General features: G+C 32.0%; 3 protein-coding genes and 1 long non-coding RNA gene across 4 annotated transcripts; 2 read left to right on the forward strand and 2 right to left on the reverse strand.

Moving 5' to 3' along the window:
• Nucleotides 1-2,402: 2,402 nt before the first annotated feature.
• Nucleotides 2,403-3,889, reverse strand: LOC111415752 (Actin-related protein 10). Its single transcript, XM_023047597.2, has 3 exons — nt 3,613-3,889; nt 2,633-3,564; nt 2,403-2,577 (listed from the first exon to the last, which is right to left on the reverse strand). Exons 1-3 carry the CDS (start codon nt 3,687-3,689, stop codon nt 2,447-2,449), a joined length of 1,140 nt encoding a protein of 379 aa, XP_022903365.2. The 5' UTR covers nt 3,690-3,889; the 3' UTR covers nt 2,403-2,446.
• Nucleotides 3,890-3,917: 28 nt separating this feature from the next.
• On the forward strand, nt 3,918-25,861 carry LOC111415747 (polyamine-transporting ATPase 13A3-like). Its single transcript, XM_023047583.2, has 13 exons — nt 3,918-4,083; nt 4,155-4,376; nt 8,063-8,291; nt 8,344-8,548; nt 11,884-12,106; nt 12,160-12,662; nt 12,714-13,028; nt 13,079-13,360; nt 13,412-13,696; nt 18,867-19,061; nt 19,116-19,322; nt 19,371-19,928; nt 25,635-25,861. Exons 1-13 carry the CDS (start codon nt 4,059-4,061, stop codon nt 25,761-25,763), a joined length of 3,378 nt encoding a protein of 1,125 aa, XP_022903351.2. The 5' UTR covers nt 3,918-4,058; the 3' UTR covers nt 25,764-25,861.
• LOC139431932 (uncharacterized) lies at nt 19,935-24,605 on the forward strand. Its single transcript, XR_011641959.1, has 2 exons — nt 19,935-21,094; nt 21,134-24,605. It is a non-coding gene; the product is annotated as an uncharacterized lncRNA (long non-coding RNA).
• On the reverse strand, nt 25,803-27,290 carry LOC111415756 (ATPase ASNA1 homolog). Its single transcript, XM_023047609.2, has 2 exons — nt 27,082-27,290; nt 25,803-27,017 (listed from the first exon to the last, which is right to left on the reverse strand). Exons 1-2 carry the CDS (start codon nt 27,192-27,194, stop codon nt 26,141-26,143), a joined length of 990 nt encoding a protein of 329 aa, XP_022903377.1. The 5' UTR covers nt 27,195-27,290; the 3' UTR covers nt 25,803-26,140.
• Between the last annotated feature and the right edge of the window lie 101 nt (nt 27,291-27,391).

A 27,391-nucleotide genomic window follows, 5' to 3' on the forward strand; every position in this document is an offset into this window, starting at 1 on the left:
TTTGTACTATTAACTACGATTGATAATCTTTTAGTTTACTAGCTTTTATTTACCAAAAATAACAAACAGAACATGATCAAATAAATGAAACTATTAAAACAAAAAGTTAATGACAAAAACTAGTTTTGAATAAAAATATAAATTTATAATATAAATTTGTTATTAAATTGAATTTGGAAATGCAATTAAATACGTTAAAATATTTATTTCGTTGTCTTCATCACTGGTGACCGGAAATATGCGATTTCTTTTGGTCTCGATATATCCAGAACTAATAAATTCTTTATCAATTTTTTGAAATTTTTCCTCGTGATGGGCGTTAGGTTTGTTAGGCATCTCTCATTAAGTGTTCGACACGTCTTGTCCAAAAGTTTATTGCATTCGCCATCAATACAAAATAAATTTCAAATAACGGCGTTGGAATAATTTACCATGATGTTCAATAACTTACACCCGTCGTCAAATGTAACTAATGGCAACAATAATACAAACATGGACCAAAAACTGTCAACATTCCATAGCTTTCTAATAAAAAAACCTGCATTTCGTGCATGTTTTAATAAATGTCGCAATATGAGGCAAACTACAATAAATAGGCATGGGAATGTGTATAGGTAATTTGTAGAGAATTAAATTCTCTTCCTGATAGCCTAAAAAAATATGGAGCGTTCCATTTAAAATTTTCGACTTTCTCGCCATTGAATATGGAGAAACTGTAATTCAATTTTTGACCACCTGTATAAGATACTCCGATACAACAAATGGCAATCTATTTGACAACATCTGAAGAGTAATCGTGCCAAAGTAGATCTTTTTTGAATGAACTTTAGCTGAGATATGGAGTTTTAAAGAGCATGTTGAAATTTATCAAAAAAAGTTTAAAACCAAAATAATTCAAAAACAAAAAAGGCTAGGTACCAATAACTTTTATCAAAGTCAACCTATTTTTTTTACGTACAATTAAACTGTGCAATAAAAACTATAGCATTCCATTTAAAATAGCGAAGTTATGGTCTACTTCCGGTAGACTGGAAGTGGCGGCCATCTTGAAAATATTTGAGATCGAAAGTTCCGAATGAATAACCCATGCTACCAAAATTTCAAACCTCTACGAATAGTGGAACATGAAAAAGTTCTAACGAACCAGTTACGTGAGACACCCTGTGTATTAACCTTAATATACAGGTGTTTTGTATTTTTGTAAGTCGTGGCATAATATTAATCACAAATACTAGAGTGAGAATGATGACGATTCGTGTAAAAATTTTTGATGTAAACCCATAAATAGCTAAGATTTTCTTAAATATTATATACCCTTGGTACACTCATAACATATACCAAATTTGGTTGTTCTAGCTTAATGTATTACGAAGATATTGAACTTTTTAAAAATTTAAGAGCCAACTTTGAAGGCCTATAACTCCTCAGGTGTACAACTTAGTATAGAGGTAAGTTACGTTAAATCATTTTAATTTATTGCCCTCTACATGTCCCTGCTCTGTGTCGGTTCTTATGTGAATCACCCTGTATAGAGGTTGTCACACAAAAGCGTCCTAAGCTGTAACTCTGCTATTTACATTCCAATTTTCATGAGCCAGGTATCAAATGAAATGGTATGACGAATACTATGTTTCATGCTGCAAATAAATTTTTTTCAATACCATCTTCAAGCTTTCAAGCGATTGTCAACTTTTGATTTTCAAAATGCTCGGTATATACTTTTTTGCGTCATTGGATAGAGATTTTTTTTTGAATCCATTGATGTACAGGATGGGCAAATTTGGGTGTTATTATAGGCTATCTCAGAAACTATAAGAGCTTGATAGAAAAGAAGATAGAGGCTTCTTTTGTTGTTAAGTTATAGCCAAATTTTTGATTTCAAAAAACGCTCGTATTACGTTTATTTTTCAAATTAGAGAAATGGGGTTGATACGTTCTTAAGACACTTTTTTAAGTAGAATATACTGCCGTTGAAAAATTTTAAACATACTTTATGATTTTGGAGATACAACACAAAGTTGTGTTTTTTTAAATACAAACCATACTTGATTATTATGTTACTAAAAAGAGCATATTTTTAGCTTTCCAATAATGTATTGCATGTATGGTGTATTTGCAGAAAATAAGCGTTAACTTTCAATTTCAAAATAGTAAGCGGTAATGTTTGAAATTTTGATAACTGTCGCGACAGTTATTTATAACACACTTATAACTGACAGTGGAGCAATTTGAACAAAAAAAATGTAATACATAGCTCATGAAAATCTGAATGTAAATGACAGTTACAGCTTGGGACGTTTTTTATGTGACACCTGTATATTAAGCTTAATACCAATAAAAACTAACAGGCTATCAAGCTGTGTACCCATTCTCAGGATTTACTAGTCCACTTAAATAACTAATTGCAAAAAATTAGTATTTATTAAATTCAAATATATTAAATAAATCATTTATTATTATTAAAATTTTTAATAGAATCCTTTAAATTAGCCCAATCAGGAAATCTATTCTCCTCAAAATACTGCTCCTTTGTTACAGCTTTTAACTGCACAATATCAGTAGCTCCATAAATAGCCCCTAAAACATTAAAAATCAAATAAAATGATTTATAATAAACTCCTACCAAACTAACCTCCCAACCAAGCTGTATAATTATCTTTAGCAGGCGGAGTATGAAATAAAAACCTTTTAATCTTCTTGAACTTACTGTACCGTTCATTTTTTAATTGCCTATACAATTCATCTCGAAGTCGAGCTTTAAATCCAGGAGCCATGGCTGTGCCACCAATCAAAACGATATTTTCGGCCAATTTTTCCCTTGAATCAACATCAACTTGAGATAAAGCGTCCAAAATCATTGTTGATATGCATTGATGGTCGTTGTCTTCTTCGAATAATAACTCGTAAGTTAATTCGCGGACTTTTCCCGAAATATTTAACGTTTTCGAACCTCCATATGGATATTTAATGTTTGGGCATGGTTTTAAACCGGGATTATTCGATAATATCTTTTCGGCACGATCTCGTTTGGTTACAAAACAACAACGAACTTTTATATCTTCTAAAATTGATTCTTCAATGTTTTGGATGCCCATGTTATCGTTTGTAAGCAGGGTTTTTAATTTTTTATGTATAGCGTTTGCTCCTAATGGTAAAGCTTGCCAAGCATGGATTAAAGGGAATCCGTAACAAACAGGGATTGCGATAGCTTCCGTGTAACCGATATCAAGGACTAAACCTGTATCGATCGCTAAAGTTGCTAACGATACTAAATGCGACGGTAAAACTAAGATTGAAGAAACTTCGTAATGATAAAAAAGTACTTTAGCTAAGGTTTCTCTAAATAAGGTTGTTGAAAGTAATGATTCAACAATAATAACTGGGCGATCTTTTGGACTGATTAAAGCATATTTAAAATATAACATCTGTATGAAATCAACAAGGAGGTCATAAAGATCTTCTTCTGATTCATAATCGTAAATTTTCCGTAATTGTCCCGTCTTTTTATATTCAACTTCAGTTGGGATGATTGCTCGAGGTGAAAATTCACCATTAAAACCAACCCTTAAAAAAATTCCTTTAATAATTTGAATTATAAATAATATAACCTACTTGGTATAAGCCGCCCCTATATCGATTACAAAGATTATTTTATCTGTAATAGCCCCATAACCTTCATAAAGAGGCATTTCGGTAGTGACTCAATCTCAGTGACGTTTGAGGTTATGTTTAAACGTCAAAGAAATTGTTTGTTTTTTCGATTCGTAGAAGAGATTATTTATTGAGTTATAAACACAAAAATGTTATTAAATGTATTTTTAAGTTATTGTTTAACAATAACAACTTCTTATCGGAATAAATTTAAAATAATAAATTTTTATTTTTGACAATCACTTCTACCAACATAAACACACTAAATATTAAACTATTCTATAACTATTAACTATTAAATAAAGTGGATTGTTTAGATGAATTCTCTTTGTCGTTTGATAAATTTAATGTTTTTGAAGAGTTGAGGTAATAATTTTGACGAAAATTATTTAAAGTGTGAAGAAAATATGCCTGGAGACAGGTATTCCTCAGGTAAGAAGTAGTTTTGTGTTAAAATTTTTTATTATAATTATTATCTATTATTATTAATAAATAAATTTTAGAATATGAACTAATAGGAGATTATTTCGAACAGAATTTGAATAATGGAGTCGATAGAGTTTACACTATTATTGGGTATACAGAAGACAGGAAAAAATCAATTTTCTTTCATTTACTATGCATTTTATTTCTTGGAATCCCTTACGTAATTTTTACTTGGTACCCTAATTATAAAGTTTTTAAATTTAAAAAATCTCCTCTTTCTACAGCCGATATTTTGTTAGGTAAACGAAATTTTTATTTTAAATTTTGATGGTTTACATAACCTCAATTTAAATAAAAATTCAAGAACCATCATGTGGCTTAAAAATCGACGATTTTTTTTTAATCAATGTAAAATGACCGAAAAAACATTGAAAATAAAAAGAAAGTGCGGAAAAGTGTTAAACATATAAAAAAATCACATTAGACTTTCAATGTGACGTCACGTTTTGTGACGTCACAAGCAGTGTTAACCAGAGTGCGGGAAGTTAGCCCCAAATTTCTTGATTTTTAAATTTTTCATTGTTGTTCTAGATTGTTATAGAGTCGTTTCCAAAGCGGCAAATAGAAAAAATAAAAACCGGCGAGAAAAACCGAAAAAACGGGGTTTTGACCCCCATTTTTGGAAAAACCTAATTTTCTTTGTTATTCTGGATTGTTCTAGTTATTGTTCTAGAAAATCAAAATTATGGTATACATCATTACGAAGTTATAACTAAAAATAGGTTTGGCTGCCAAAATGTCTACTTGATTGTATAGTTTTTCTATTTTTAATTCCATATTACAAAGATATACTTATTATACCTAAAGCAATCTGGAACAGCTACTATTTTCACTAGAACAACTGTATAAAGGACACTTTACTCTTTAAAAATTAAAATTTTTCGAAGTTTCAGTCAGTAATTCTTGCATGAGTGGTTTTAAATTACACCGTAAGGATTAAAACATAGAAACACATAGAACAATCTAAAATAACTCAAACTTTGCTGATTCAAATTATTCTAGATGTGCTTTACGTTCAAATTAGGGAAAAAAATTAATTTAATTTTTTTAACATTAATTTTGCGAAATCATATCTTCTTAAAAATACTTAATTATTTTATATATTCAGCAGGGCCACTCTGGTCGACATGTTAGCACGGATCTTCAAGTTTCTGTTATTCAGCGTTTATGAAATCGGTTTCGGAAGACTGGCCAACATGTTAGAGGAACTGGACAAGGTCGAAATCGAAAAACTACTCAAAATCACAGCACGAGACCTCCTAAACGACCTAAGACGAGCACATGGAATAGAAATTTCTGATCAAGCTGTTAGAAATAGATTAAAAGAAGCTAATTTGAAACCTAGAAGACCTGTCCGCGAACCACGCCTTACGCAGCATCACAAAGCAGCGCGAATGAGGTTTGCTCTGGATCACAGAGATTGGCAGCTTCGTCACTGGATACCTGTACTGTTTACAGACGAGTCCAGATTTCGTTTCACTTGTTGCGACGTGTATATAGTCGTCCTGGTGAACGCTACGCAGTCGCTACTATACAGGAAGTGGATAGATTTGGTCGGGGATCTGTTATGGTTTGGGCTGGAATCAGTAGAGACAACAAAACTGATCTTGTTGTTGTTCCTGGTAGTCTAAATGCCATGAATTACATCGAAAACATCTTGGAGGACCATGTGGTGCCTGCTTCATATAGGTTCGGTGAAAATTTCATCCTAATGCAGGACAATGCAAAGCCACATACCACCGGTATCACCAGAAATTTTTTGCAAGAACGTGGAATTCAGGTTATGGAATGGCCGGCGTTAAGTCCTGACCTGAAACCTATTGAACACGTCCTATTCAACTGAGATAGCAAAATAGCAAGGTCTATAGAAGATAAGGTTACCCAATGCTGATTCTCCTCCTCTGAGGGGCAAGGTGGGTCAGTGACGTAGCTGGTTCGATGAACAACACAACACGATGCGAGGTTTAAATATTTTATATAGACTGTACCACAGTATTCTGCGGGGTAATAATCGATACTACAGAGGCATAGGGAATTAGGTAACCTTATGTTCTATAGACCTTGGCAAAATAGCAGTAGCTAACCATGGCAACCAACAGTTTTAGATATCAAAAATTAATCATTGTCTTAATAAAATATCTGAAACAACTGCTATTTTTCTACCTCCAATGAATTTGAAATCATGAAACTTTAAGACAATATTTCTCGAAAATTTTGTTATGTAGCTAATATTAATTTTGGCAGTACCAAATTCAGAAAAAAAATCCTATTTCGTATTCCATAATAAAAATGGGATTGCTATTTAAAAAAAAATAGCGATAACGTCATAACTTGTAACTTTTTATAACGTTATAACTTGTTAAAAATGGTGGAAAAAATTGATATCTATACCAAAAAATTGCAAAAAATGTAAACCCTTAGACCCGTCTCAGCGATTTTTCCATAAACTATTATATTCGTTTTTTTAAATGAAATATATTGTGTGACATATCATTGAAATCAGAATTAATTATCCTATTTTTTTATGTGAAAATCAAATATGGCACGAAAACGAAACGTCGGAGAAAATTTTTAGTTATGTCATGACATTTTTCATAAAAGTTGCCTTAAGAATGTTTTTCTAGATTCACGAAAAAACGAAAAATAAAGAAGTTACAGGCAACAAACGAAAAAGTATTTTTTTTTGTTTTTCGCCATATTTTAAAAACTAAAATGGCTAGATCCAAAAACTTTGTTGAAAAATGATGTGTTCTAAGATACGTAACTTTGCCCCCATTTAACTGTTTCTGTACGTCTCATGGTTTTTGAGATCCCAATGGTGGGGGTCGAATTTGAATTACCCTGTTATTAACTTGAATTAATATATCTTTGTGTGGGTGGGACACAGAGATATTTAGTTTTTAATACAATACAAATAGTGTATTTTTGTTTTCTGATCGAAGAGGTGGATTATTCATTTGTTGATTTATTATTTTTTTTTTAAGTCTCCATTTTGCTGTATTTTTAGGAAGATATAATTTTGCAAAATTAATGTCCGTGTAACCAGAAAAACCTTTCTTTCCCTAGTTTAAACGTAAAACACCTAGAACAATTTGAATCAGCAAAGTTTGAGATATTTTAGATCGTTATATGTTTTTTAATTGTTATTGTGTAATATAAAACCGCTGACGCAAGAATTACTGACTGAAACTTCCAAAATAGAGTTGTTCTACTGAAAATAATAGCTGTTTCAGATTGCTTTAGGTATAATAAATATATATTTGGATTTTGGAATTGAAAATAGAAAAACTATGGTCACAGCAATCAACTAAACATTTTGGCAGCTAAACCTATATTTAGTTTTAACTTCGTAATGCTGTATCCCATAATGTTGGTTTTCTAGAACAATAACTAGAACAACAAAGAAAATCTGATTTTTCCAAAAATGGGGGGCTACCTTCCCGCACTCTGTTAACCAAACATTTTCCTATTAAACTAAATCAACACCTAACCTACAAATTGTTTATTTTATAGACACCCACAAAATCAATCTGAAAACCTTAAGAGTAAAGTTATTTTCACTAAACTAGATTACAACGTATATTTTCGGATGAAACATCTTGTTTTTCTTTGGCTTTCGATGCCTAACGACTGACTAGCTACCTGTCGTTAGATAGACTGTGTGTCAATAGACTCTGTATTAATACTAGAATTAACACTAGATCAAAAAATACAAACATTCGGATTTAGTCGCACGTCTCTCAAGACGGCTAAACCCGAATGATTCTGTCTTGCGTTAGTTCTTGTGATAGTGTAAAACTAGAACTAACACTAGACCTAGAACTAGAAAGAACTAGAGAAAGTATGATGAACGCGACATGATGATTCTTGAATTATACCAAATTGTATGCTTGGTTTCAACTTTTTTTAAAATAATTTTTTTTAGTAAATGATAACTCGGGGAAATATGCACTAATAAAAACACAAATGGTATACATAAATATTTCTATTTTTCCGTCACGTATCATTCGGTTCTTTACTCACCACCACACTAAATTTATTTGGTTGGATGAACATCAACGATTTGGGTGTATCGATGAGTTTTGTCCATCGATAACTTTTCAAGAAATTTTAGAAAATTCAACGGGATTAAGTGAAAAGGAACAATTAGAATAGTACGTATATAAAAAATTGCAAATAAATTTGGTTTAATTCTAAAATTTTTAGTTTAAAATTTTATGGTCTTAATAAAATTGACGTCGAAATCAAATCTTATTGGAGATTATTCATCGATGAAGTTTTCCATCCTTATTATATCTTTCAAGTTTTTTCTATAATTGTTTGGTCATCTGATAATTATGTAATTTATGCCGTTTGCATTTTAGTTTTAAGTGTTATATCAGCCGTTGCAGGATTAATTGAAACCAGAAATGTAAGTTAACAAATTTATAACACAGGGGAACAAAAAAGAATTTTTTTTTTGTGGCATAAGTTTATGGAGTCAATTTAAATAATGAAGTATTCAGCCTATACATTATTTCGTTTGAATTGACTCTGGTTTTCATAATTACTAACATTATTATTTATGCCAAGCTGAAGGGAGCAGTCCCTTTCGTCACCGCGATCTATAAAATCTATTGTAACTTTAAGCCTCCAATAGTTTAGGACAAATGTACAGTATTGGAAAAAGTAGAGATTTTTTTATATTAAATTTTAAATTTATGTTTTTCGTCAGGTTTGACATTACTATATGATTACTATGGCAATGTGTATTATGTAGTAATTGTGTAGCCGAAATTTGACAAAGATAGTTTTATTTTTATAGAAATTAAACAGAATGGCAGAAGTTGAGTTGGAAAAAAGTAGAACAACTTAACAATTTATAGGTAAATAACAGTAATAATTGAATAAAAAGCAAAGATTTTTTAGTACTTTGGCAAAGCAGCGTCTGCTGCGTTGATTTGGGAAAACAAAATTAAAGATATTAAAAGTAGGAATAAATTTATTAGTGTACAGAGAGTGTTAGGTTTAAAAGCTGCTAGGGCATTTAGTACTGCATCTAATGATGCTTTTGGTGTTTTATCAGGGCTTTTACCAGCAGATTTAAGATTTAAAGAAATTGCAATTTGGCAAAATTTGTATAATTTACTAGAGTAGATCTTAACCAGGACAAAATAGAGAAAGAGGCTAAATTCGTTACGGAGATACATCTATATTCTGGATTTTAATACAAAGAAAACTGTGTTGTATAAAGGATTTCAAATTTTTACAGACGGAGCAAAGAATAGAGATAGTGTTGTGCTGCTTTTGTTGTTTTTTGTGATGACGTTGAAATTTATTTCGAAAAAATTAAATTAGGTGCGTTATGTGATAATTACCATGCAGAATTATTGGCAGTGAATAGTGCGATTAAATATGTTATTAAAGAAAAGTTAGATAAATGTGAAATATATAGTGATAGTATTTCAGTATTAAAAGACCTAAAGAACATGAGGAAACCATCTATTTTGCAAAAGGATACTTGGAATTTGATTAAAGAATCAGGTAGCAACATAGATTTCTTTTGAATTAAGGGTTACTCTGGAATCAAGGGTAATGAAAGAACGGATCAATTGGCTAGAGAAGCTTCGATCTGCGAAGATTTACAAATTGATTTAAATGTGATTTCTAAGAGATCAGTAGGGCACGGAACTTTTGTAACAAAACGATACGATTTCCCCCCTCCACTCGTTCTCAGCAGAAAATTTCATACAAAAGTTGTTCTAAATTAAATTTTAAAACGATTTTCTCAATAAAAATATATATATAATTTTTTTTTGAGATTATGTTCTTAATTATTGATCAAATCAAAAATTTTTATTAACAATATTTGTTTAGAATTACTTCAGGAACAGTGTTTGTTAATACAATTTTTTGCTAAGTTGAAATTTTAATTTCCCTCTGAATAGTATGCTATCAAAATTAATTATCTCAACAATTATTGTTTTTATTAAAAAATGTTTTAAATAAAATTTGTTTCAATTTCGATTTTGAATCAATTATCTTAATAAAAAATGTTTACATCTCTATTAATTAAGCATCTAAGTATAATTGTGTATAAAAACGGAAAAATTATTATTTTGAGGTTATCTCCTTAATTATTGATTAAATCAAAAAAAAAATGTTGACAAAGTTTGTTTAGAATTGTTTCAGGAACAATTTTTGTTAACACAATTTTTTTCTAACTTGATATTTTAATTTCCCACTGAATAGTATGCTACAAAAATTAATATTTTTGAGGTTATATCGTTATTGTTGATTCAATCAAAAAATGTTGTTAACAACATTTGTTTAGAATTACTTCAGGAACAGTGTTTGTTAATACAATTTTTTGCTAACTTGAAATTTTAATTTCCCTCTGAATAGTATGCTATCAAAATTAATTATCTCAACAATTATTGTTTTTATTAAAAAATGTTTTAAATAAAATTTGTTTCAATTTCGATTTTGAATCAATTATCTTAATAAAAAATGTTTACATCTCTATTAATTAAGCATCTAAGTATAATTATGTATAAAAACGGAAAAATTATTATTTTGAGGTTATCTCCTTAATTATTGATTAAATCAAAAAAAAATGTTGACAAAGTTTGTTTAGAATTGTTTCAGGAAAAATTTTTGTTAACACAATTTTTTTCTAACTTGAAATTTTAATTTCCCACTGATTAGTATGCTACAAAAATTAATATTTTTGAGGTTATATCCTTATTGTTGATTTAATCAAAAAATGTTGTTAACAAAATTTGTTTAGAATTACTTCAGGAACAGTGTTTGTTAATACAATTTTTTGCTAACTTGAAATTTTATTTTCCCTCTGAATAGTATGCTATCAAAATTAATTATCTCAACAATTATTGTTTTTATTAAAAAATGTTTTAAATAAAATTTGTTTCAATTTCGATTTTGAATCAATTATCTTAATAAAAAATTTTTACATCTCTATTAATTAAGCATCTAAGTATAATTATGTATAAAAACGGAAAAATTATTATTTTGAGGTTATTTCCATAATTATTGATTAAATCAAAAAAAGTTGTTGACAAAGTTTGTTTAGAATTGTTTCAGGAACAATTTTTGTTAACACAATTTTTTTCTAACCTGAAATTTTAATTTCCCACTGAACAGTATGCTGTTCTTTTAATCAAGATTTTCTGAGAACGAGTGGAGGGGCGAAATGGTATCGTTTTGTTACAAAAGTTCCGTGCCCTGGAGATCAGTGAAAAATAGGACTAGGAAATTAATGTTGAAAAATGGCAAGATGGATGGGATAACTCAGTGACTGGGAGGTTGACTTATCAGTTTACACCAAGAGTTGGTAGATTTTTAAAACCCGAAACTGTAGAGTTAATTACTGGTCATGGCAATTTTGAGGAGTATTTAAATAGAATCGGAAAATTAGAATCTCCGTTGTGTATGTGTGGTGATGAAATCGGTCAAATTTGTTTTTACACTTAAATAGAACATGCATAGAACATGTTCTATTTAAGTGTAAAAACAAATTTGAGGAAAGGTGTAGATTGGCGAATAGCATGTTAGTTAAAGGAGATACCCCACAAATGTATGATTAATTTTATTATTTTTTGCATAATTTATAAGACTTTCTTTATTTGCAATCATTTGATAATAAAATAAACGTTTTAAAAATATTCTCCTCTTTTTAAAATTTAATTTCCAGTATAAATGGATAAATGGTATTAATCTTATTTATGTATTTATTTTTTTTTTCAGCAAAGTGTTGCTTTACACGATTTAGTTGCATCTTCAACATGTACTCAAGTACAAATTTTACAACGGAATTCTGATACTACCTCCTCGAATGCTTTAATTGCAATAGAAGCATCTCAATTAGTACCAAATGATTTATTGGTTATTCCTAGAAATGGATGTGTTATGCCATGTGATGCTGTTTTAATAGCAGGAAATTGTATAGTAAATGAAAGCATGTTAACGGGTAAATAAATTTAATTAATTTTATTTAGGAACTAATTTTGAATTAAATTTTAGGTGAAAGTATTCCAGTTACAAAAACTCCCCCTCACGAAAGCGATGAAATTTACAACCCAGATTCTCATAAACGCAACACTTTGTACAGTGGGACACATATTATTCAGTCTCGTTATTACGATGACAAATATGTTTTGGCTAGGGTTATAAAGACTGGGTTTGATACAACCAAAGGGGCCCTTGTAAAAAGTATTATGTTCCCAACTCCGATTGGTTTGGAATTTTATAAAGATGCGATGAAATTCGTGCTGTTTTTATTTTTAATTGCCGGCTCAGGAATGTGTTATTGCCTCTATTTATATATAAATAGAGAGGCGGCAGTACAAGATATTATTTTACGTGTTTTGGATATTGTTACAATCGTAGTTCCTCCAGCTTTACCCGCAGCAATGACTGTTGCGACTGTTTATAGTCAAAATCGGCTGAAAAAAATTGGAATTTTTTGTATTAGCCCAGCTCGAATTAACATTAGTGGAAGAATTAAATTGATTTGTTTTGACAAAGTAACTTTTTTTTATAAGTAATTTTGTTTTATTAATAAAAAATCATTTTAGACGGGAACTTTAACAAACGATGGTTTAGATTTAAGCTCAATCGTTCCTTCAGACAATGCAACGTTTTTAAATCCGATTCCAAATCCGTTACTTTTGGACTTAAAAAGTCCTTTATTACAAGGAATGGCAACTTGTCACTCTTTAACACGGATTAACGACGAGATTACAGGCGACCCATTAGATTTAAATATGTTTAATACTACAGGATGGGAATTAGAAGAAACCGGCGAATCTGAAAGTACTCGTTACGATGTTCTTGTCCCAACGATTGTTAGACCAAGGCGATCAATTGAAATTAATGCCCGAGGCGATGTGGTAAGTAAAATAATAATTAAAAAGAAATTATTGAGATTTTAATTTTTAAGCCTACATATGAAATTGGAATTATTCGCCAATTTCCGTTTTCATCAACATTACAATGTATGTCAGTTATTTGTAAAAATTTAACCGAAAATGAAATGACAGTTTTTACAAAAGGAGCGCCAGAAAAAATCGGCTCAATTTCGCTACAAGAAAGCCTCCCAAGCGATTATTCCATACAATTATCTCAATTCACAGCGTCCGGATATCGAGTAATTTCCGTTGGTTATAAAAAACTTTCGGTTTCGATGAAATGGAAAGACACGCAAAAAATTAAACGAGAAGAAGTCTGTTGTTACATAAAATCATTTAAAGTTAATTCGATTAATTTATTTTAGATAGAGAAAGATTTGATTTTTGTCGGCTTTATTGTGATGCAGAACACTTTGAAAATTGAAACGAAACCGGTTATTGCGAAGTTATTGAACGCTAACGTTCGAACTGTTATGATAACAGGAGATAACATTGAAACGGCTACTTCCGTTGCTAGACAATGCGGGATGATTGGAGTTTTCGATAAGGTCGTTGCTTTAAAAGTGGATCAATCCGATATTGGACCTAAATTAAAATACGAATTAATTAATTTGCAAGATTTAGAAGTCGATCATGTCACAGTATTTAACGTAAAAATTTATCTATGATTATTACACTAATTTTGTGGTATGGAGTTTATTAGTCAATTTTAGGTCATTTTGGTCTCATGAATACGATAATAATAATATTTTTGTTGAATTGACTCTACTTTTTAAGATAAAGGCAATCCATTTATAGTGGAAATGATACAAAAAATAATAAAATTAATCATAAAAAATAAAAACATATCAATAAGAGTTAAGAACAACGTTTTGTATGGGATTTTCTATGGTGTTTTTGATCCGGACAGTTTCCTTGTAACTTCCAGCAATAGTTTGCCATCATATGGCGATTCCAATGGCCTTGATATATTTCTTCCATAACCTTGATGTCCTGGTGGAATCGTTCCCGTTGTTTTTCTGCTGTTTTATGCTATTTGACACTCATATCAGCTCCTAATTTTTGATATGTATGTATGTAGCTTCACATGGGGGAGAATTCCTTCACAGGCGGGATCATCGTAAACTCTTCCTCCAATTTATAAAAACCACTTTATAAAAAATATACAATTCGGAGAGATCCGCTCGCGTTGGAAGCTACTCAAACTAAAGTATTAATGCCAACTCTTGCCAATATCAATATACAAACATCAATATAGGCAGCTAGATTTTACAATTTCCAATCAAATGAAATACGCAATTCTTTCTTAAAATCTTCTAAAGTTGTGCTCGTTCTTCTAAAGTCAACCTTATCGAAGTTAAAATCGCTCTTTCATCATCCAATTCCTGTGTTAGTTGAACAAACTTGTTAAGATAAGTCATGGCATATAATTTATTTTCGTTTGCTCCACTAAACTTTTTTGCTATAACTCTACTTCTAGTTTGACTTATACTGGCTTCTCTTTCTTGGTTATGTTCTCTTGCTAATGTTCTTTCTCTTCCTTGTTTTTCAGACATGTTTGTTAATTTTTCGATTTAATTTAATTTTTAATATTCTTTACTTTATTTGCCTCAACTTTGCTTAAGCTTTACCCCACAGTTAGTTGGTAGCCAAATTGTAATACAGTAGAGCCCCGATTATCCGCGAGTGCCGTGAAATATTCTTTTCTTTTAAATTTAATTTGATTTTCATTATATATCGAAATGTGTTCGTGTGTGCTCGTGTGTTTATGCGAATTGCGCTCGATATTGATCAGACGAACGTGTGTTTCGACTCATTTTAAAGCGTGTTTCGACTTGTCACACCGTCTACAGTCGTGTTGCTTTGTCGGTGGTTATTAGCAGATTATTAGTTTGTTCCTGAAATAAATAATGGCTGAAAAACGAAAGAAGGTTGTGTTAACGATTCCACAAAAAATAGAAATGATTTCTAAAATAGAAAATGGCGCATCAAGAAAGCAGATGTGTTTACAATACGGGATTGGGGAAACAACAGTGCGAGATGTTTTAAAGCAAAAAGAGAAGTTATTGGCTTTTGCAACAGTTTCAAACAGTGTTTCTGGAATGAAAAAACGAAAAACAATGAAGAAATCCACGTACAGTGAACTTGACTCGGCATTAGCGGAGTGGCTAGCTCAAGAGCGAAGTGAAGGCACTCCTGTATCCGGTCCTAACATTGCAGCTAAAGCAAAAGTCTTCTTTGATTTGTTAGGACCGGAAGGAAATTTTGATGCGTCGTCCGGTTGGTTACATCGTTTTAAGAAACGTTATGGAATTAGGGAGATAGGTCTTCATGGGGAAAAGCTGCGGTGATCAACAAGCTTAGTTGATCAGCAAGTTTATAATGTCGGAAGATTTGTCACCAGAACAAATTTATAATGCTGATGAATCAGGGCTTTTTTGGAAGTGTCTTCCCACTCGCACTTTAGCATTTGAAAGTGAACATAAAGCGGCAGGACACAAAAGTAGCAAGGAAAGAATCACAATCTTGCCGTGCAGCAATGCTGCTGGTACCCACAAACTGAAACTTCTTGTAATCGGTTGTAATTTACCGATTTTCTTAGAATCCAAGAAACCAAGGTCTTTTAAGGGGACAAGAGCAGACAATTTACCAGTCGATTATTTCAATCAAAAAAAAGGTTGGATGAACCAGCAGATTTTTCAAGAATGGTTTGAAAAGATTTTTGTGCCTCAAGTACGTAAACACCTTGATTCAAAGAATTTACCAAGAAAGGCCGTTTTATTAATTGACAACGCGCCTTCACACCCTGCCGCAAGTGTGCTTAAATCTTCTGATGAACAAATTTTTGCAAAGTTTTTGCCCCCAAATGTTACTGCGCTCATACAGCCTATGGACCAGGGGGTCATTGCAACTGTGAAGAGGATATACAGAACAAAGTTGGTAAAAACAAAAATTGAAGAAGGTTACGATTTTAAGCAGCTTTGGAAGATGTATACAATTTTGGATAGCATTTACGATATTGCGTTTGCATGGGATTGTATTAAACCGTCAACCCTCGTCAAATCGTGGAGAAAACTCTTTCCAAATATTGAAGTAAATGTCAACCAAAACATTGGTGAACAACATAATGAAGATATGCCTATCGCTGCACTTATTGACTTAGTGACATCCGTTCCGGGAGGTGAGAATGTAAATCAAGAAAACATAGAAGAGTGGCTGGAATGTGACAAAAATGAGCCAGGGTTTGAACGACTATCTGACGTAGAAATAACAAACAAAGCAATGGGAGTGAACGAAGAAAACGAAGAAATTGAAATGAAGAAGGCGAGGTGCTTGCGCGGATGACACATGAAACTGCTTTGCAGCATGTAGACGGATTGCTTCAATATTTAGAGGAGCAAGACGACGCACATCTGGCAGAAAAACTTATGCTAAGGAACGTACAATCCAGAATAAAGAAAAGGTGCTTCCAAAGCAAGAAGCAAAAGCTAGTGACCGATTTTTTTAAAAAGATGTAACTGACAGTTTTTGTTTACAGTACAGTGATACAATACATATGTACATATTATTTTTTGTTTATTACTAGTCTTTACTTTAGTCTTTAGTGATTTACATGTAGAAGAAAGGTTTAAGTAAAATAGTCTTTATAGTGAATTATGTTTTGTGTTTCCACCTTATTTTTAGTCTTTTTCGGGTTATCCGCGATTTTTATTATCCGCGGCGCCCTTGCCACACAATTCCGCGGATAATCGGGGCTCTACTGTATTTCCAAAATTTATTGTTTCTTAATAACAACAAAAAACACAAACAAATATCAATATCATCACAATGTCTAAGGGCAGTACGTTCAGCATGGTCTAATTTTTGGTAATTCTGGTGGATTTTGTCTACTACTTCGGAATATTCTTCAGCTATATGATTCCCCAAAAAATTTTTTCCTTCCATGTCAACCTAAGTGGTTTGTGAAATCATACTATACTGATTGTGAGACCAGGAAATATATGGCAAAGATATTTGAAGCAATCGCTATTCCTACTTAAAGTTTTAACAAATTGTTTTATTAGCCCAAGTTTTATATACAGGGTGATTCATTAGCTCTATGACAAACTTTGGCAGATGAAAGGTGATGCGATTCTAAGGAAAAAATGTTATATGAATATGGTCCGATTCATTCTGGTTAAAGAGTTACAAGCCTTTGAAAATTTTACACAGTTTAATAGGCAAATGAAAATGTAACATAAAAAATAAGTTTAGAAATTACAAAAATTGTTCAAAATGTCCGCCTTCAGCATCGACGAAGTAAAGATTCTATCACACGACGTATGATATTTGGATCATTCCGTATGCTATTAGCTGCATCTTGAATTCTGTCCAGTAGTTGCTGACGGGTAGTAATTTCTACATGGTACACAAGCTGCTTCATGTGTCCCCAGAAATAATAATCCAGCGGATTTAGATCTGGGGATCGTGATGGCCAGACTACTGGACCTCCATTGCCAATCCATTTGTTTGGAAAATGTTCATGTAACCAAGCGATGACTTCTCTTCCTCGATGTGGTGGTGCACCATCGTGCTGATACCACATATTTTGAACGATGTTAAGTTTACGTCGTCGATAAAATCGAAAAGGTTATGTCCCAAGAAATTTCTGTACATATTTGCATTTAAGCGTTCATTTATCACCCATACAGGTAGCAAAGAATTGTTAAAAATGCCACCCCAAACGTTTACACTAAACCGTTGCTGAAATCTTCCTGGTCTAGTTGCATGTGGATTTTGCAAGGACCACACATGTTCGTTATGATAATTATTTATGCCGTCCCTAGTGAAACACGCTTCATCAGACCACAGAACTTGGGAAATGAAGTTATTATTTTGAGCATGTTGCTGAATAATCCAGTGGCAAAATGCTAAGCGTTGCTCAGTACAGTCTCCAAGATGTAATGCTTGAACATTTTGGCGATGAAACGGATGTAACATTTCTCGATTCAATACACGCCATACAAAACTTTGGGATATTTGTAACATGCTCGCTATACGCCGAGTACTAATTGAAGGGTCGTCAAGTACTAAATCAATAACACGTTCTTCATTTTGTACATTCACATCATGGGGACGAACGGAATGTAGTGGAGCGGGGTTACCTGTTTCTCTCAGTCTGCGAAATGATGCACTAAACACTGCACGGGCTATTTGGGCTATTTGTCTATTTGGAAACCTACGAAGGTATTCTCTTGCTGCTTGCCGAGCGTTTCCGTTACAAAGCCTGTATACAAAAATAATATCTGCATATTCTTCAGTCGTAAATACATGCATTTTCGTTTTCGATCAAAACTCTGACAATTATAAACTTTGAAACACACAGAATAGAGTAAATTGAAATGTTTGACATGAAGAACTCAGTTTTGTTATCACAGCCAACTCTATATTTGTGTTTCATAATTATTGTTGCGATTGTTGCAAATCTTTACTTCGTCGAAGCGTGCATTCAAGCTGAAGGCGGACATTTCGAACAATTTTTGTAATTTTTAAACTTATTTTTTATGTTACATTTTCATTTGCCTATTAAACTGTGTAAAATTTTCAAAGGCTTGTAACTCTTTAACCAAAATGAATCGAACCCATATTCATATAACATTTTTTCCTTAAAATCGTATCACCTTTCATCTGCCAAAGTTTGTCATAGAGCTAATTAATCACCCTGTATAGGCTGAGTCTGTTCATAATTATATGTATCTAAATTGACTCCATTACCACAGAAAAACAATTCTTTTGTTCCCCTGTGTTATGATTAATTAATTAATATGATTAATTTTTTAGCATTATCATTTTGCAATCGATGGGAAAACTTGGTTACAAATTTGCGAACATTTCTCAGATCTTATCCCGATGTTAATGGTACGAACAACCGTATTCGCACGTTTCCAACCTGATCAAAAAACCCAAGTTGTTACTAACTTGCAAAAACTTGATTATGTTGTGTGTATGGTTGGAGATGGTGCTAATGATTGCGGTGTAAGTAAAAATCCTTATTTGTTATTAAGTTTTCTTTGAATTAATTTATTTTAGGCTTTAAAAGCAGCTCACGTTGGAATATCTCTCTCACAAACAGAAGCAAGCGTAGCCGCTCCGTTTACATCAAAAATAGCAAACATTTCCTGCGTTATTCATTTAATGCTGGAGGGGCGTTGTGCTTTAGTTACAACTTTTGCTGAAGTTAAATACATGGCGCTTTACAGCCTCATCCAATTTTTTACAGTTTTATTACTTTACACGGTAAAAATTTCAATCTCATTAAATTTTAATTGAAATTAATTATTTTAGAGATTTTCAATACTTGGAGATTCACAATTTCTTTATATCGATCTTTTAATAACGATGAGTTTCGCTTTAACGATTGGTTTACAAGGTCCATCGAAAAAACTTGTTCCAAAACGCCCATTAGGTTCCCTCGTGAACGTTGAAAACGTCGCTCCAATGATTTTACAAATCTTACTTTGCGCAACCGTCCAATATTTAGCATTGAAATATCTCGACCAACAACCGTGGTTTGAACACAACCCCCCGGCGAACACCGAAACGATCCTATGTTGGGAAAACACGGTTTTATTTTTGGTTTCATCGTTTCAATATGGAATTTTAGCACTTTTATATTCAAAAGGAAAACCGTATCGACAAGGAATGTTTTTTTCTAATATCTTTTTATTGTTAGCCGCGTTAATTGTTTCTGCTTCAATCGTTTATTTTTGCGTTTGTCCAGCTGAGTGGATTGCAAACTTTTTCGAGATTTTACCAATGAGTAAAGATAAGGGGGAAGCGATGTTTAGGTATAGTTTATTAATGTTTCCTCTAGCACATTTTTTTATTGCGTGGTTAATTGAGGTAAGATATTTTTACAGGGTGTTTTAAAACAACGTTTAAATATTAATAGGGGTACTACTACAGTTGAAAAGTGTTAATGAACATGATGTTCAAATTTTTTGGGACACTACATTTTTTCTTTTAAACTATAACTACTACGGATTTGATACTTGACAAATCGATACAAGGAGTACCCTTCGACTTACGTACAATCTGCTAAGATACATTAATTTGATGTTTCGTTCAAATTACGAAATATCCAAACTCCAGTAATTTGACTTTGCGAAACCTGAAGTGAAATCGATTGCAATGGTCTTATATTCAAATGCTTAAATGACCGATATGGTTTATGTACGGCCGTGCCAATGGAAAATATTATGTACGGCTTTGAGAGGGAGTTGGAATCACTTTTTTAGACTGTTTTCACCGTCTAAACGAAACTGGATCGTTTGATAAAGATCTTGTAATACCGGACGGCAGAGATCCGGAAATAGAAGAACAAATTTTAAATACAGTTGCTGAAAATCGCGAAGCAACTGTGAGAAGAATTTCGGCTCAAGTGGATATGTTGTTTGGAGAACTCTCCGTGAGCAACTTATTTACCCTAACCATATCCAACTTGTCCAAGCGTCAATCCTCCGGGTTACCACGCATGGTTGACATTCTATCAATGGATTTTACGAGAGCCTGCTGAACGTCGAGGATTCTTTTTACCGATGAAGCTGGTTTTACCAGAAATGGAATATTCAATTTACACAATAATCATGTGTGGTCTGACGAGAATCCTCGAGTCGTTGTTGAAACCTGACATCAACAGCGTTTTAGTTTAAATATCTGGTTAGGCGTCGTAGGGGATAGGCTATTGTGACAGATAGTTTCACCACAAGCATAAGGAATGTTACGTAAGGTTAGTTCTGTTTACAAACATTAATTATAGCGTGAAGTTTTCTTTAGTAATTAGTAATGCCAATCATAGCGTGAAGTTTTCTTTTGAAATGCCAATTAAACCGTGAAGGAATGTTACTTAAGGTTAGTTCTGTTTACAAACATTAATTATAGCGTGAAGTTTTCTTTAGTAATTAGTAATGCCAATTATAGCGTGAAGTTTTCTTTTTAAATGCCAATTACACCGTGAAGGAATGTTAAGTAAGGTTAGTTTTGTTTACAAACATTAATTATAGCGTGAAGTTTTCTTTAGTAATTAGTAATGCCAATCATAGCGTGAGGTTTTCTTTTGAAATGCCAATTAAACCGTGAAGGAATGTTACGTAAGGTTAGTTTTGTTTACAAACATTAATTATAGCGTGAAGTTTTCTTTAGTAATTAGTAATGCCAATCATACCGTGAAGTTTTCTTTTGAACTGTCAATTAAACCGTGAAGGAATGTTACCTTAGGTTAGTTCTGTTTACAAACATTAATTAATGTTTGTACATACGTTCACAGGCGGTGCTGAAGATATTCCAGACATGTTTCAGACACATTTGTAGCGAAATGTTTCAAATGGAATGTTTCTGCTACATATTTTAATGATATTTCATAAATATTTCTACTGAAATGTATTTGATACATATCTTTAGATACGTTTCGTAAAAATCGTATCTGTCACGTATATGAAACGTAGTTCTAAGATGTTTCATTTAATTCAAAGTACGTTAAAATTGAAATGTTTCACAGAGGTTTCTTGTTTACTGGGATGCATTAAAAGGTGCAACATACTTTGATTTCTTGGAAAACACTTAATTTTTGGAAGACTTGCCATTAAATCAAACACTAAATCTCTGGTTTGTGCAGGATGGAGCTCCTCCGCACTTTATGCGTATTGTTAGAGAACATTTGAATGAAAGATTTACTTGATGATGGATAGCGCGAGGGGGTCCCATTGCATGGCCTGCACGTTCGCCGGATTTGAACCTGCTAGAGTTTGGTTTGTGGGGCTACTTAAAAAGTTTAGTGTACGCGACGAGTAGGGAAGCACAACGGGCCGTAGCACTGCGCACAGAGTACGATAACACCCCCTCACATGGTCCCTCACACTAAAGTAGATGAACGAATTGGCTCTCCTGCGTCATCACCGCGTCATAGCTTAGCAACAACTACTGTATTGTCTACTACTGGAAACGTGGCTCAGTCAACAATGCCGCAACAGAAAAACTCGAAACTCGTTGAATAAACTCGTCTATAGTACACCTTTATGCTCCGCAAATATTATGGATTTATCTTCACGCGTTCAGATTATACAGGGTGTGCTCGTGAATGATTATCGATGAACATTGCAACACCGAAAATTTTATCAAAACTTCAAATATTGGTTTCTCAAAAACTAAAATTTATTTTTCAAAAAGGGTTGGTTCATTGGAAAGAGGACCCTTTTATTAACACTTTGAGAAATTAATTAAATTTTGCCTTACGATTCAGCATTTTCCGTGCGAATGGAAGACGTCAATTATTACTTCTATTCTCAAGAAGAATTCCTCTCTTTCTGATCCAGCAAACTACCGCCCCATCCCACTGCTTCCCGTAATTGGAAATCTCTTCGAGGCACACTTGAAGAACCTTTTACCAATTTGAATTCCGATCCGGAAAATCAACGTCCCAGCCACTAACTATTCTGGTTTCCAACTTCCAGGCGGTACGTTTTGAAAAACTGAAATCCGCAGCCGTGTTTTTGGACGTCCGAAAGGCTTTCGGCTCAGTTTGGCACAAAGGATTGCTATTTAAACTGGATAGGCTAAATACGCCATACTACCTTCGAAACCTGATATATCAATTCCTGTCGAACCGCTCCTCCATCGCGACGTTGAAAAACCACTTCTCCACAAGGATCCTTCAAGAAATTAATTTTATAGCGAATTTTGAAAATTATCGATGAAAATTACAATATCGAAAATGTTATCAAAACTTCAAATATTGTTTTCTCAAAAACTAAAAGTTATTTTTCAAAACGTGTTGGTTCATTGGAAAAAGGACACTTTTATTAACACTTTGGGAAATTTTCATACTCATATTCCAAGAAATGGATTTTATACGAATTTTTAAAGCTTAATCGACGGAAATTGCAAAATTCGAAGAAAATGTCGATTATTTCAAAAATTTATTTCTCAAGAATTGAAAGCTATTTTTTAAAACGACTTTTTGCATTAAAAAGGGGATAGTTTAATTAATAATTGGTGATATTTCCACAAGTATCCCTCAAGAAATTAATTTTATAGCGAATTTTGAAAATTGTAATATCGAAAATGTTATCAAAACTTCAAATATTGTTTTCTCAAAAACTAAAAGTTATTTTTTAAAACGTGTTGGTTCATTGGAAAGAGGACACTTTTATTAACACTTTGGGAAATATTCTTACTCATATTCCAAGAAATGGATTTTATACGAATTTTTAAAGCTTAATCGACGGAAATTGCAAAATTCGAAGAAAATGTCGATCATTTCAAAAATTTATTTCTCAAGAACTAAAAGCGATTTTTCAAAACGGCTTGTTGCATTAAAAAGAGGATACTTTAATTAATAATTGGTGATATTTCCACAAGGATCCTTCAAGAAATTAATTTTATAGCGAATTTTGAAAGTTATCGATGAAAATTACAACATCTAAAATTTTATCAAAACTTCAAATATTGTTTTCTCAAAATCTAAAAGTTATTTTTCAAAACGTGTTGGTTCATTGGAAAGAGGACACTCTTATTAACACTTTGGGACATTTTCATATTCATATTCCAAGAACTGGATTTTATACGAATTTTTAAAACTTAATCGGTGAAAATTACAAAATTTGGAAAAATTGTCGATCATTTCAAAAATTTATTTCTCAAGCACTGAAAGTAATTTTTCAAAACGGCTTTTTACATTAAAAAGAGGATACTTTAATTAATAATCGAAAGTGATAACAGCGACAGTTCTGTTAGTAATGAATGTGATGATGAATTATGTGCGAAGAGAAGAAAACTAGACGAAACTGCAACAAGAGATTTTATATATCGTATTGGGATTGTTATAATGAAGTTGCTAATCATAAATAAAGTTATATTCAATGAAAAAAGTCCTATTGGGGTTGAACTTGATTATTATCTACAGTGTTCAACACCTAAAAGAGATACTAATTCCTGTGAATGGTGGAGTACTAAGTAATAGGATATTTGGTAACACTTTGATTACATTACTTGACTAATAATACCTAGTCTTTGACCTAAAAACTGTCAATGTTTGACCGATTCTTAATATAATATTCATTTTCATTATTTTTCCATACTATTTTGTTCACAAAAAAATGTTTATTTTTTGACTCTTTAAGAACATCTTTTAAAACAGGAGCAAAATGCTTTCAACTGGGTTTTTGTAACAGGAAAACCCCTATCTGCAGAATTTAAAAATGCTGGTGGGCCCATTTTCCTGTGCACTGGTGATTTTCTTTTTGTTTATAAATAAGATAAACCCCTACTTCTTACATCGAGTCTTTTGAAGATCCTCTTCACTATTTTTAAACTTAATCTTCGTTGTCATATTGGTACCGAAAAAATGTTAACCCGATTCATATTTGCTAAATTGTCCATTGTTTGATAATTGAAAACTATAAGTCAGCGTTTGACCAACCTTCTATCCTTTTAATTTTACAGACTCATTACTGCTTAAGTGCGGTCAATTACTTTTATTGTTATAAAAAAGATTTAAAAAAATAGAAAAGAATCAAACATTTACACTTATATTTATATTACGCTTAAATATTTATAAAATTTAAAATCGGTTAAAAAACTCAGTTTTGAGTGTTTGTGTCCTATAAATGACCAAAAGAGGAACCAGTAATTGAACGCATATTTAAACTGATTGTATCTTACTTTTAAAGTATAAAAGTTTTGGTCAAATACTAAACAACTTAAACGAGAAGATATAAGTTTTAAAAACAGGTATTACACATTTTTCCATTTTATTAATCAAATATAAGTCCTTGTGAGATTATAAAACAACCAATTCGTCTAGTATTTGACCGTTTAGTCAAACACTAATTCTTAATTAAATTTAGAACTACCAGTCATTGACCGGCTTTATTTCAACAAATAATTAATTAAAGCGGTATTTTTTTAATATAACCAATAGAAAATATTATTAGATCACTGGCAAACAAATAAAAAACATCATACATGCAAAAACGGCTGAATAGTACTACCCTGTTTAGGCGAATTTCTAAACATAAAAATTACGCTTTTTAGCACGATGCGAATAGGCCGGCAGTTAGCGCGAAATTAAACAACAAAAACTCAAGAACGGGTATGGTCGTGGACTTTTTGTGTACTAGAGGAGACTGGTGGCTATTTATGGATATATTTATATTTTTTTAGATATTCCTTGGATCCTTATTTTTTACATTTTTTTACAAAAACGGTCAATTACTGGCGTTTTACCCTATATCTAACTAATTGTTAAATAGAATTTTTGAATTTTCTGAAAAATAGTGATATTTATTTTCACTTCCGGTCCAACCGAAGCAATAGATACATCATACTACTCTCAAAAAGAGACAGTTTCATACTTTTTTTTAGATTTGCCAAGTATCCAATCTGGTAGTTATAGTTTAAAAGAAAAAACGTAAAGTGCCAAAAAATTGAACATCCTGTATCTCAAAAACTGTTGATTTGCGAACACGTTTATTAACTTTTTGACATTTAAACATTGTTTTAAAACACCTGTATTGTCTATGGGTAAAATTTTTCATTAACTTAATTTTTTAGGTTATAATCGCTGACAAAAATTGGTGGAAAAGGTGTTTAATTCCTAAACAAAAAATGAAATATCAAGTTTTAATGCATGAGAGTAATGTTGATGCATTTCTCGAACACATAAATCTCCAAGATAGTTAATAATTAATAAATTCGTTCGACAATATGAAAACTCAATGCTACTCAATAATGATTTATTGCTTATTTTTTTAATTAATGCTAATAAAGATTATATAAAAAGTAGGTTTTTCATTTAAATATTTCACAGATTCAAAATCGTGATTAAAAAAATTAGGGGGAAAGTTAAGATTTTTAATAACTATTTGCATACACCATCAAACGTGGAACATTACAAAAAATGTACAATAACCACAAATTAATATCACCTATCGATCACACCTGCGCGAATATATGCACCGATAAGTACTAAAAAAAATTTTTTTCAAAGCTATATAAGGAATTTAAACAACTTTTTTTATATACACACAAATTTAGCATTATTTACCCAACTTGTTTTATCATGTTGGTTTAAAAGGATTAACTAAATACTCAGAAAACGATTTAACACTATCACCACCTCGAACTTCCTTCTCAAGCAACGGCAATTTAGTTACATGAAAATCTTCATATAAATCATTAATTTGATCCAAATATTTATCCTGAATCTTCATTCGCGCGCAACACATTTTGCATTCTTTATTTCCAGCGAAAAGCAATTGATTTACAATTATATTATGGGTGTCTATTTTATATTTAGTTAATTCTTGAACTAATCTCTCAGTTTCATACAGACTCAAAAATTCGGCGATACAAACGCAAACGAAAGTTGTTTGATCTGGATTTTTAAATTGCTCATTAACTTGACGTATTACCGTTAACATTTCTTCTAATTTCGTTGAAAATGTATCGGTGTTAAAATCACTGGCACCTAATAAGGCAGATAATTGGGAAATTAATGGGGAAATTTTTAGTTTTAAACGCAACAATTTCCCTAGGCCTTTTTCGACGACTTGCGGAAACGAAAGTAATCTTAAAGTATGACCGGTTGGGGCCGTATCAAACACCACAACCGAAAAATTCATACTTTTTACTAATTTCATTACTTCCGCATAACTCATAGCTTCATCAATTCCAGGAAAAGCCCCAATTATTTCCTGTACAATTCCAGTGCTCATTCTCATTGCATCTTGATCACCTTCAAAGTATTCCTCGGGTAATTCATTAAAACCAACGTTAGGATCAATTTCCATGGCGTATAAATTCTCAAAACCTTTAACTAAAGTTGGAATTTTGGTAAACTTTTGGTCAAAAGCATCAGAAATGTTATGAGCTGGATCTGTTGAAATTATGAGCACCGTTTCGCGTACTTTAGCTAATTGGACGGCAAGACTACAACTGTGTGTATACACAAAAATTAAAATAACACAAAAATCGTTTTGACAATTAAAATAAAACTAACCTACAAGTTGTTTTACCAACACCGCCTTTTCCACCTACAAATATCCATTTCAATGTTGTCTGATCGATTACGTTCTTTAAGGACGGATCTAACGGTTCGAAATCAGCCATCATTAACTTTCTTTTAATTAATCGAGATTCGCAATAATCTTATTAAGGACACCACATGCTTCTTGTCATCTTCTTGTCAAATCATCGCATAGACAATAAATTTCATCGACACCATTTTAATCAATTCCCCCCACCACTAACAACAAAATCAAAATTTCGACAACATTAAAAAAGTTTAATGTAATTTTTATCAATTTTAA

The sequence above is a fragment of the Onthophagus taurus genome, chromosome 11 (assembly GCF_036711975.1).
Source record: "Onthophagus taurus isolate NC chromosome 11, IU_Otau_3.0, whole genome shotgun sequence".
Taxonomy (NCBI): Eukaryota; Metazoa; Arthropoda; class Insecta; order Coleoptera; family Scarabaeidae; genus Onthophagus; species Onthophagus taurus.

Bases quoted from the DNA above. Each gene is read 5' to 3' on its own strand.
- LOC111415752 (XM_023047597.2), bottom strand. From the start codon at position 3,689: ATGCCTCTTTATGAAGGTTATGGGGCTATTACAGATAAAATAATCTTT. The intron at 3,565-3,612 runs GTAGGTTATATT...AATTTTTTTAAG, and splicing joins ATAGGGGCGGCTTATACCAA to GGTTGGTTTTAATGGTGAAT. The intron at 2,578-2,632 runs GTTAGTTTGGTA...TTAATGTTTTAG, and splicing joins TTATACAGCTTGGTTGGGAG to GGGCTATTTATGGAGCTACT.
- LOC111415747 (XM_023047583.2), top strand. From the start codon at position 4,059: ATGCCTGGAGACAGGTATTCCTCAG. The intron at 4,084-4,154 runs GTAAGAAGTAGT...AATAAATTTTAG, and splicing joins TGGAGACAGGTATTCCTCAG to AATATGAACTAATAGGAGAT. The intron at 19,062-19,115 runs GTAAGTAAAAAT...AATTTATTTTAG, and splicing joins ATGGTGCTAATGATTGCGGT to GCTTTAAAAGCAGCTCACGT.
- LOC111415756 (XM_023047609.2), bottom strand. From the start codon at position 27,194: ATGATGGCTGATTTCGAACCGTTAGATCCGTCCTTAAAGAACGTAATC. The intron at 27,018-27,081 runs GTTAGTTTTATT...GTATACACACAG, and splicing joins GTTGGTAAAACAACTTGTAG to TTGTAGTCTTGCCGTCCAAT.